Genomic DNA, 11,795 nt, shown 5'->3' on the forward strand with positions numbered 1-11,795 from the left:
ACTGCCAAGGATGGCTTAAGGTCACAGCCTGCTGTGGGATTAATACTTCACTGTCAGTCTTCTATTGCCTTACAGCTTGAAATACGAGAGCTAAAATTTAGATCTGCTCAGGATGGACAGCTGAAAAACACACATTTCTTTGGGAAATCTGCTGAGTGAAAGCTGAAAATGAGAAAAACAAATGCCCCAAATTCTAAGGAATTGTGAGAAGTCCTGGCTCCAGTCCCTCCCAGCTGAAACCTTTCGGTGACACTTTAATTCTATTCATTCTCCCTTCCAGAATACTATTTTCTGAACCTTGAAAACCAAAGTGTTGCAATAAGTGAGGAAGGACCAGGAGGATGTTAACTCAGTTCACATCGCTAGAGGTCGGAGCAACTTCCAGGAACAGCTGGAGATGCAAAGTGACCCTCTGTAAGAAGCGGGGCTGGCACTTGAAGCGAACCAGGGGGAAGTAAAGGACAACACCGCTAAAAACGAACAGGGCTACGTAGAGAATCTCAATGTGGGGTTGGTCGATGATTGGAGCTAACACCAGGTACACGGCTGCCATCAGCACAACTATGGGGATGACAATGGGGACCTGTGAAAACAGAACGTAAAGACAGCCCTGAATCTTGTGCAGAAAGCTTTTTAGATGAACTCCTGCCACAGCCTGATGTATTATCCAGAAATCACAGTTAATCCAGGCTTCCTGTTTCCCAGATCACTCCTCCTCTAAAGCTGAACAGCCCTTCAAGAGCTACACCATGTGCCATAACCCCTGGTCTTCCCTGCGCTCCCAGACCTGAAGATGCAGACAGCTGTTTTAGTTCCAGATCTGCCCTTGCTCTCCAGACTACTCTGCATCCAAAACCTGAGCAATAGACAACACCCACATCGATGTGCCCAGATTGAATCTTAGAACCCTGGAGCCAAAAGGTTTCTTGAAGTGTTCATAGACAGGTGGACAAGGAACCTCAGAGACGATTAAATAGAATTATAGAATCGCCTGCTGCCTGAAGGAACACCATGAAACCCAAGAGGAAGCCTCAGCTCACTCATGGCATCAGGAGAAAAAGCAGATAACTCCCGATTTCTTTCCACTGAACTAATTAGTGGGGTGCAAACCTCTCTCCTGGCCATGACAGAGGACTTGGGCTGTTCTGGCCAGCTTTTTTTCTCTTAGGGAAGGCTCTCTTACCTGGGCCATCTAGTCCAACCATCAGCCCCCCACCACCAATGCCCACTAACCACGTCCCTCAGTGCCACATCGACCCTTTTCTTGAATATCTCCAGGGATGGTGGCTCCATCGCTTCCCCAGGCAGCCTGAGCCAGTGCACATTATGGGATAGAACATGCAATTAAAAAAGGAAAATCACGCCAAATCTGTAAGCAACAAACCCCAGCGCTTTCTCATTCCTCAGAAAGCTATCTTATTTGTTTGGATGGTCAAGGAAAAGGGCTAGGGGGCTCTATGTTATTACTTCACCTTGTAAGATCTTGGCAGGTCTGGTTTCTTGATTTTTAAATACAGGAGACCAGAAATAGTCATGCCATAGAAAAACCATGCTATAAAACTGGAAAAAAAAACAACATTAAATTTGGGGTGAGATCAGTCAACAACGTCAGTGCTGCTTTGCATGTCCCAAGTACACATATCTTCAATTAAAAAGGATAATATTGATATAAATTTAGTCATTCTTGCATTCGTTTCTTTTCCAGCACAAATAATGAAAACCTCAGAATGGTCTGAATATGACAGATTCATTTCGATATGAGGATGAATCACAGCCAGTTAAGTATTCATTCAAAAGCGTTCACGCGTTGCAGAGATCCTGGTTTAAAAGATCCTTCTTCTCTCCTCCTCCCTCGTCAGCATCGGTCAAGAAGCAATAAGTCATGTTCAAATAAGTATTAAAAGAAAATACTTTTGCAGAACGTCATCACCCAGCACTGCAGGGGGTGCAAAGAGAAAGGCCGTGCTCACCTGAAATAGGTCACAATGCTGGTGAAGTTTCCTGAGATTATCATTATTAAAGACATTGCAGAGGTGAACAGCAGCGCAGGAGAAGGCGTGAGGCATCGCACGTGGGCCATGGACAAGATGTCAGGCTGCAAGCCAAAGCAGAACACTCGTTGTCATGTCGTTGTCATGTTGTGGATGTGGGGATTGTTGCTCATCCCCGCAGCCGCTGGGGGCAGTTCTGCCTGCAGCCACATCCACTCCGGCTCATCAAATAAGCACCATGATCTAAAAGCTGTTCAGCTGTGAGGAATGTAAACATGAACCCTCCCAGCAAGGACATTCTGAGTCTCTCTGATTTCACAACAGATTTGCTGGGTTTAGGCAGACAAGATGAGGTCTTCAAGCTACCAATGTGACAGATGAAGGCTGAGTCAAATCAGAGCTTTCCTGACCATCACCAGAAAAGCAGCCTGGCCTTCTCACAGTCCCACTCTCCTGCCCTCTGTCACATTGCTCTGAGACCTTTCCTGGTCCAACTGGAAAACGGGATGACCATTTCCAACTTGCAACCAATGCAAGGGAAGATTGGTTCCAGAACATGGAGAGAATGGTAGGCTTCTTTACTTCTCAGTTCATTGGGAATGCTTAATAGAAAGTCTGCTGATTTTTTCCAATTTTTATTCTTATTTTACTTTTACTGTCATGCAAGATGTTCTGCTAGGCTCAGTCTGAGAAAAAGACTGAGCAAGAGGTCAGCTCTTAAGTCCAATATGGTGAAACTCAGACTGTGAACTGCTCAGCACAGAGCTTGCCACAATAACAGATGCTGTCATAGAATCACAGAATACTTAAGGTTGGGAAAAACTACTAAGATCATCCAGTCCAACTGCCCACCCAGCACCAGTATGACCCACAAAACCATGTCCCTAAACACTGCTATCTGTTTCTTGAACACCTCCAGGGACAGAGACTCCTCCACCTCCCTGAGCAGCCTGTGCCAATGCATCACCACTCCTTCTGAGAATGTTCCCTAATACCCAACCTGAACCTCTCCTGGCACATTTTGAGGCCATTCCATCTTGACCTATAGCTGTTACCTGGGAGGAGAGACCGAACCCCACCTCACCACAGCCTCCTTTCAGGGAGTTATGGAGAGCCATAAGGTCTTCCCTGAGCCTTCTCTCCTGACTGAACAATTCCAGAGAGCGTCACCACTAAAGGAAGACACCAATTCAGTCACCTCCACCAACCTTGTCATTTATGTACGTGGAATATTCCCTGCAGTGCCAAAGGAGCGGAGCTGATGCAGAGTGCTATACTTTCCCCCTGAGTAGAAATGCTGGATGGTGTGGGGAGAGAGAAGCAAAGCAGCAGCAAGCTTCATGAGGAACACAACACATCTCAAAGCAGAGGAGGTTGAATGCAGTGCAGCTCAAGTGCCAAAAGTGGAGCCAACTTCCAGATGTAGCAGAAGCATCCAGACGTGTGTATATGTGCACCTCATATGTTGTATACATATGTTTGTGTATGTGTGCACCTACTGGGAACATAGCTCAACCTCACTTTCAGCTGGACCTGGGCCATGGGGCTGTGGCAGCCTGGCCACTGTTAGGCCAATGGATTCAGGCCTGCCTAACAAGACTATTTAAAAAACAAATCTAGGGAAGTTCCGAACATCAGTGTCACCTTGCAATTGCTGTGAAGAATATAAAGTTGCCCAAAGCAAACCAGATGTCCTTTTTGATTTCTTACCATATGACCTTCCCTTGCAGCGATGTAGCACACGCGGCCTCCACTAAAGAACGTGCCATTGGATGAGCCAAACGTAGACAGTGCCACTGACAGGGAGATGATCCATGCCCAGTTACCCAGGACTTTGTTCCTGAGGTGAGAAAGAATTTATGGCACAACATCCAGCTCGCGAGTGTACCGAATATTCATCCTAGAACCCAACAGCTCACTTTACTCCATTATTCTCATTGAACGTTTTTTTCCAAGCTTTTCTACTGATTGAAAGCCTTCTCCTCACTCCCATAATATTTAGTTGCTAGGAACTTTGTCTTGCCCAGAACAAGCTTTTCTTCCTGCCTGGTGTATTTCCACCTAAATCTGTCCACACCGTAATGGTGGACACACAAAACTCACTGTTTTATGCGCATTTATGTTGCATGACTCCAGCAGATACTGCATTTACAGCCAACAGTATAAGAATGGAAAATGCAGAAAGGCTGTTATCACCATTAGAATTGTGTGGCATGAAGCCATACGTACGCTTTTTCAGTATCACTTATCCCAAATATTCGAAAATCAACAGCTGGGCTTCCCAAAATTATGGCAGTTGCTCCCGTGCCACAATAACTTCACAGTTTACAAGTTTATAGTTCATAGTTTACACATATAGTTTACAAGTTTACTGTCCAGGTTACAGGCCTTCTGGATTTGGGTTATTAAGCCATTTGCCACAGTCAGAGCTGAACATTTCCTTGTCTCAAAATGATGGAATCTGAGCACCTCTTACGATCGCAGGACTCCATCGCCTCAAGTCAGCAGTGTTTCTCCCTAGCAATCTTCTTTGTCTGAACAGGTTACAAAGCCTCACTGAACTGCCTCATGAGCCTTCTCTGCACTTCCTTTCTCACCACTCCCAATTAACACCTAATTTGTGAGCCCCCTCCTTTTTGACGCATCTTCTTTCCCTTCCTGATTCATCTTTTCACCCCAAAAGTGAGCTCAGGAGATTCAACAAATCCAAGTGCAAAGTCCTGCACCCAGGTCGAGGCAACCTCCACTACCAATACAAACTGGGGTATTAAAGGATTGAGAGCAGCCCTGCTGAAAAAGACCTGGGGGTACTGGTGGATAGGAAGCTGGACATGAGCCCTCACAGCACAGAAAGCCAACTGTATCCTGGGCTGCATCCAAAGAAGCGTGGCCAACAGATCCTACCCCTCTACTCTGCACTGGTGAGGTCTCTCCTGAAGTACTGCATCCAGATGTGGAGTCCTCAGTATACAAAAGACATAGACCTGCTGGAGCGCATCCAGAGGAGGGCCACAGTGATCCGAGGGATGGATCATCTCTCCTATGAGAACAGGCTGAGAGTTAGGGCTGTTCAACCTGGAGAAGTTTCTGAGGACACCTGATAGCAGTCTTTCATTATCTAAAGGGCAGCTACAAGGAAGAAGGGGACAGACTCTTTAGCAGGGTCTGAGGTCACAGGACTAAGGAAAATGGTTTCAAGCTTAAAGAAGGTAGATTTATGTTGTATATAAGGAAAAATCTTTTACAGTGAGGGTGATGAGGCACTGGAACAGATTGCCCAGAGATGTGGTTGATGCCCCATCCTTGGAGATGTTCAGGATCAGACTGGACCAGTCTCTGAGCAACCTGTTCTAGCTGTGAATGTCCCTGTCAATTGCAGGGGAGTTGGACTAGATGGCCTTTAAAGGCTCCTTCCAACTCTAAGGATTCTGTGATGCTTATGGAGGAATAAATGCACTTAAGTGCGATGTGTCCTCCTCTGGCTTCTTTATGCCTCTCATTTCCCTCCTTAATGGCCGAAATGGCTGCACCTCCTGTCACCAACCACAGGGAGCACACCCTCCTCAGCCCACGGCCATCCACCTGTCCTCAGGGCTTCGGGGTGCTGCTGAGATTCCTGATTGCTACTTCAGTGCTTCTCCTTAGTTGTGTTTTTGGGGTGAAAAGATGAATCAGGAAGGAAAAGGAGATATGTCAAAAAGGAGGGAGCTCACAGATTAGTTGTTAATTGGGAGTGGTAAGAAAGGAAGTGCAGAGAAAGTTCATAAGGCTGCAGTTTAGTGAGGCTTTGTAACCTCTTCAAACAAAGCACCAGACCTTTAAAAGTCTTTGTAATTACATGAAATGCTGTTAGAGAACATACCTAGCAAGAGCTCGTTTAGATAAGCTGAAGGTGTTGTGAAATGCACACAGTGGCAAAGCTGCTGCTGACTTTTTAGGGAGAGAATGAGCAGCAACATAATCTCTGGATATAATGTGTCATGGTTTCTGCCAGCCAACTCACTGGGGAGATCATGGATTCTGTGTCTTAGAAATACTTAGGCTGAAGTTGGGTGTTCTGGTGGAAGAGCACCTGGTTCAAAGCCATCGCTGCCTATATTTCTCACGAAGGTCCTTTCCTTCCTATCCTAAAATCCTCGGTGTTCAATACCACCAAACTGATTCTGTGGAACAGCTCAGGCTGATGGAAGGTGCAAATAGTTTGTAAGCAGATGGGGAAACTGAACCAACGCACTTTTGTCTCACCCCCAAATCACCGCCACTGCATTTGTGGGGCAGCATGCTGTCCTCTCCACTTCTCTGCAAAACATAGGATATATGTATGGATATATATCTGGATATGTGTCTGTGCTGGGCTTACATGAGAACAGCACCTAAATCTCCCAATATTCTGGGGAGAACCTGTGTTTTGCTAGACCACATGGGCTGTGTTACCACAGGCAGAGCTCACCCCCAGGTGACGGCCACAGCTCCTGAAGTCAGCAGCTCAGATGGAGCCATGGCCGCAAAGTAGCTGATGTTTACCAGCAAATACAGGCATGTAACCAAAGGAATAGCAATCATCACAGCTCTGGGAAGGGTCACCTGGGAAAGGGATGACAAGAGTGTTAGATGCAGCATGTTTACGCTGTGGTTTTGTCTTTGCTACTGCCCACATTGAACTGAAACACATTTGCTCACAATACTTTTCCCAGACTTACACCCAGATTCACAAGGAAGTTTTTACACCAATCTCCCGTACTATTAGGCTGTACATTTCAAAAGCTGTTCCTCAAAATAAAACAAATCATATTCAAAACATTTTGCTTCAGAGATGCCCAAGAAGTCTGTTGCACACTTGCTGATTATTTTCATATTGGTTTATTTGCTGCGTATGGCTCCTGATGTGCTGCATCTCTGCACGAACATCCGATGGAAATGGGTGAAAACCCAGTGTGTGCTGCATCCTGTGTAACAGCACAAGGGAAATCTGCTCCAGGAAGGAATTATTTTGTTCTTAACGACAGAATACCACCTGTGTGCCCACAGACTACTTTAAGCTGCATCAAAATCAGTAACTACTGCTTCGTGCAATTGAAAGAACGAGAAAAGAGCACCTAGTAGTCATCTCAGAGCCATTTTCTATTTAAAAAACATGAGATATCCATTTCTGTATTCCCCACTCTTACTGCAGGACAAGATAAGGCAATTCCTTATGTTGTTACCTCCACCCTGTCCAGGTCTGAAAATCAGTACACACAGTCCTGTGGGAGAGAGTGCCACGTGATTCTAGGATCTTTGCTTCCATTTAGATTAATATTCAACTATGCATTTCCATTTAAACTGTAAAATCTTGCACACTGCACTGGCAGAAAGTGCAAGGTATCCATGCTGTGCTCACACAGCTTGACGGTGCTGTGGTGTCCCATCTGTGATCTGTACGGCACAGGGAGGGCTGATGTGAGATGCAAGTGAGCTACTTCAGTGCCTACAGCATGGACCAAACAATGCCTAGAAAATAGATGATGGTAAGACAAGGGTTGTTCAGAGGCTTAGATTCCCTTATCAGTGAGGCTCGGCCTGCTCTGGTTCCCCTCCATGCAGTGAGGAGGGACAAGTGTTTTTCTGAAGCACGCATTACAGATTAGATCTTTTGAGGAATATGTGGTATTGAGAAACCATTAGCAGTAGGGTGGCTGCAGCACTTTTCTGCATAAATCTGGATATCTGGTGTGAGATGCTCTGAACTCTGAGGAAACTTCAACACTCAACCACCTAGAAGCTCTTTCTCCAGCCACTGAGATCTGGTAGCGCTTTCTTCTGGGTAGGCTGCTCTTTTCCTCTGAGCCTCATTTTTGTTTGTCCTGTCACGTTTCCAGACACATCCATAGGTGTCCTGCCCCACTACAACAGCAACAACAAAACAGCAGTTTTTCCCTGATGCCCTATCCTTCAGTTACCCACAGCAGCAAATTTGCATAACCACTGGGCAAATACAACGCAGCTCACTCACCTCAGGGTTCTTCAGTTCCTCAGTTACGTAGTTCAGGTTGTTCCAGCCATCGTAGGACCAGAGCCCCTGATAAAATGCCACTCCGATCGTCCCAATACCTGCATTTGTGCCTTGAAAAGCGTTCTGAAAGCTCTGAGTCTGCCCGTTGGCAAGCAGCACCAATCCGCCCACCACAATCACCAGCAAAGCCAAGAGTTTGGCAGCTGTAAAAACATTCATAACAGACATCGCCAGCCTCACGTTGAGGCAGTTGATGATGGTTAGGACCAGGATGCAGGCAGCAGCTGTACATTTGATGACAACCTGCGGGGATGAGCATCCTTGGTAGAATGGCGCGACGGCGTATTCGGCAAAGCTCAGGCAAACAGCTGCCAACCCAGCTGGTCTCACCAGGATGACAGAAGTGTAGGCGAAAAGAAAAGCAGGAAAGGAACCAAAAATCCTCAAGATGTAAATATATTCGCCTCCAGACTCTTTGATCACGGTTCCAAGCTCAGCGTAAGACAGGGCTCCAAACGTGGCCAGCAGACCACACGCTGCCCACATGAGCAAGCTGCTGGCAGGGCTCCCCATGTGATGCAGCACCCACTCAGGGGACATAAAGATTCCCGAGCCTATCATGGTGCCTGCAATTAATGACACTCCGCTAATCAGGCCGACCTCTTGTTTCAGCCTTAATTTCTCCCTTCCTTCACTCGGATCTGCGGATGAATGAGGCGAATCTGATGTTTGCCTTCTCCTCATTGTGGACCTGTTAGGAGATGTTTCTTCAGAGGCAGTACGGAATAAGACTGAGTCATTTGAATAAGAACCACCTAAGGTCTTGAAGGTTAAGTTAATAATTATAAGAGTCACACTGTTAAGAAATGGACATGCTCTTCCCCTGTTTTGCATTCTTCCATTCCCTGTCTTCTCTTCCTAATTTATAATTGTTCAGATCCTGCCAAGTTTGATTATCTTTGACTGCCATTACAATAATGGCAATGGATTGTGCTTAGCAGTACTTGAGTCGTGCAGTACCTTACCAGATTGTGCCCCTGGTCACATCTTTGAATTACGCTTCTAATGGCACCTGAAGCAGACTTAAGATAAGAAAAATCCCCATGCAAATCTGTACTTTATTCTTTGCCTTAAAGTCAAAGATCAAGCATCTGCTTTAGTGCTGAATTATATTTTCACTCCCCACTATCAAGGGATCAAACCAGCCTGTCAACCAGCCCTGCTCAACAAGGAATATTTCCAGTTCCTTCACCAAAGACACAGAAGCGTTCTGCTAAAAACAGCCCAGGTTCTGCTTTCTTGTGGAACAGTGGGGGGAAATTCTGGCTTTTTCAAATTTTAGGAGGCACAGGAGGAGAAGAGTGAAGAGGCAACAAATGCATTTTATGGGCCCCTTATGTCAGTGTCTGTGAGGTACGCAGATTCATAGCAGACCGCAGTGTTCAGAGGATGCTGTCACTGCTCTTCATGTACACTGAAATGCACACAGTGAGGAGAAATGCAGGGGCACACGCTTTTGGCAATGCCTCTACTTCCTACTGATCTAACAAAATTCAGGATTTGGGGAGGCCTCTGCAGGGAATCAGAAGATTGTTACAATGCATGAGGGTGCATTTTGTGATCTGTGATACGTGTGAAGCACTGAGAAGGGGATGTCTGCACAGATTTCTTTCGACATAAAGTAAACTTTACCGACTGCAACTGTGAAGGAGGAGACTTACTGTCCCTGGTGGTCTCTGTCAGCCTTCTGCTGTGATGAATACCAGAAAACAGGGTTGGGACCTTCCTCAGGACTTCCTAGACACGGCAGACCTTGATTCTTTACAACAATCTGTCCTCCTGAACCATTTGAGCTAAAAAAAAAAAAGCATGAATATAAACAATTATTGTTATTTCTAATTTCTTCTCTTTCCCTGTTTTGTTTTTTATTATTTTAAATTATCTTCTTAGCTTTCCTATGGATGAGACTTGAGCTCTTAGCAAAATCCTTAGCACCCATAAGAAAAAGAAGGTAAACAAGTTGCCCAGTTTCTCGTGGTAAAGCAAATAAAGCAGAACAGATTTTAACATCAAGTTTTAGTTTCTTTAAAGATGGATAAAAAAGAGATCTCATTTAAAAGTATAAATCTTATTACCAGACAAAGGAGATCATTAGAAAAGCTTTTCCTTTTGGTAAGGTGTGCTGGGAGTCGTTCCTGACACTAACTGCCATGTCCCAGCCGTTGAGAGAGAGCAACGACCAGACTTGCAAATCCCCTCGGTTAGATTAAGGTGAAATGATGTTCAAGGTCCAAACACGGTCATCAATTTTAATGAGGGTTCCTGTAATACAATTACGAGTATCGGCACTCTTACAATTATGTCTAAGCTGTTCTGCTAACCTATCTGACACTATAGGAAATCGAAATAAGCTTTGTGTTACTTAGCAACTTGAAGAGAAGGAAAAAGAGAGAGAGACGGACAGAAGTAGAGAGCACCTTTCGGGTTGCAGCCCTGCTCCATCCAGGTAGGGTGCTCGGTCTGAAAGTGTTCATCCAGAGGTGCCACCTGAGCTGCTCCTGAGCACCTTTTGTGCCCGCTAGATGTGGGGCTTCAAGCAGCACATCCACAGGTAAAGCTGCGTTATCACTGAACAGGGAGTTTGGGCCAGAGCAAGGCCGTCCCAGCTCCCTCACCTCATCCTTGAGCAGCTCACCTATTGTCATGGTGACCGTCCTATCTTGCAAGTGTTTGAGGCATTTCCAGGCATACCACAGATAAGGTGTTTCCCACTTGTCTGCTGTACCAACTCACTAGTATTCACTAGGAAATGGATCCCAGCTTGATTCTCAAAGACAATTATAAACATTCACAGCTGATCAATGCATAACTTTCACAAAAATGAAAGGTTATTTTGTCTGTATCAAAGAAGTTTTTTTAAGTCTCCTTAGTAAAGGTGTAAGTTCTAACAATAAACACATGCTCCTTGTACTGCAAGGGTGCAAATTAATTCATTTTGAGTTAATGGTTTGTAAAGTGCTTGAAAAGTTGAAAGCAGGCATCCCAGTAATGCAGAATATTTTGGATTACTGCTACTAAGGGACAGTGCTTGTCTTGTTAACTGGTTTAACTATCTGTAGCATAATCGTTTTACAATTAGGCAACACTAGAATCCTTCAGAGGTCTAAGGATATGAGGGTTTTTTTCTGCACTATAGACTACACAGACTTCTGTGCACAATTATACATACATTATGTATACCAGTCATATTTGAAAATGTATTCACAGAACACAGCTAAATCAATACTAAAAGAAAACTTACTGTGACTGCAGGTAGTTGAGCATCTGGTCAGGTCACAGAAGTATTTCAGTAACTGTCCCATTGTAATAAAGAAGTTTCTTTTCTCAAGTGTAAATGTAAGGCTCTGTGGAGGAGCTGAGAGGATCTTCTCAAACCTTTACGGTTTTGGCTCCTAGAAATAGAACTAGATGATCTTTGAGGTCCCTGCCAACCCAAGCCATTCAATGATTCTAAGAAATAAAGAACTCCTAATCTAATACTGTAGAATCAGAATTTGTTCAAACTTGATCATGTCTTAAAAATTTCTGTAAGACCACTCAGATAGCGAGGATTAATTAACTGGTGAGTCAAAGCCTCAGTCAGTTTCTAAAGGGAGTCTATTTCTATTCCTCTGATCGTTGTCACTCAGTTCTAACTCCTACCCAAGGTAATAATAACTCTAATTAATCAGATAAGAACCTGAGGCTACTCCTGTTGAAGCTCAGATGGTCTGACTTGTCTGGATTTTTTTTCCATTGACTTCATTCTTTTT

At 44.8% G+C, this 11,795-nt stretch overlaps 1 protein-coding gene across 1 annotated transcript; it reads right to left on the bottom strand.

The window, feature by feature from the left end:
- Positions 1–349: 349 nt before the first annotated feature.
- On the bottom strand, positions 350–10,096 carry LOC122194237 (b(0,+)-type amino acid transporter 1-like). The gene is made up of 8 exons (XM_042895174.1): positions 10,022–10,096; positions 9,705–9,838; positions 7,984–8,734; positions 6,442–6,575; positions 3,702–3,831; positions 1,971–2,095; positions 1,473–1,560; positions 350–583 (listed from the first exon to the last, which is right to left on the bottom strand). The coding sequence occupies exons 1-8, from the start codon at positions 10,094–10,096 to the stop codon at positions 350–352; spliced, it is 1,671 nt and encodes a 556-aa protein (XP_042751108.1).
- Positions 10,097–11,795: the final 1,699 nt, after the last annotated feature.

Source organism: Lagopus leucura, unplaced genomic scaffold (assembly GCF_019238085.1).
Source record: "Lagopus leucura isolate 7727_CA_CO unplaced genomic scaffold, USGS_WTPT01 Super-Scaffold_73, whole genome shotgun sequence".
NCBI lineage: Eukaryota > Metazoa > Chordata > Aves > Galliformes > Phasianidae > Lagopus > Lagopus leucura.

What these genes read in the sequence shown, in the direction of transcription:
- LOC122194237 (XM_042895174.1), bottom strand. Translation starts at nt 10,096, where the DNA reads ATGAGATCTCTTTTTTATCCATCTTTAAAGAAACTAAAACTTGATGTT. An exon ending in AGGAACTGAAGAACCCTGAG is followed by an intron (nt 6,576 to 7,983) that starts GTGAGTGAGCTG and finishes TCCCTTTCCCAG; the next exon opens with GTGACCCTTCCCAGAGCTGT. An exon ending in AGCATTGTGACCTATTTCAG is followed by an intron (nt 1,561 to 1,970) that starts GTGAGCACGGCC and finishes TTTTTTTTCCAG; the next exon opens with TTTTATAGCATGGTTTTTCT.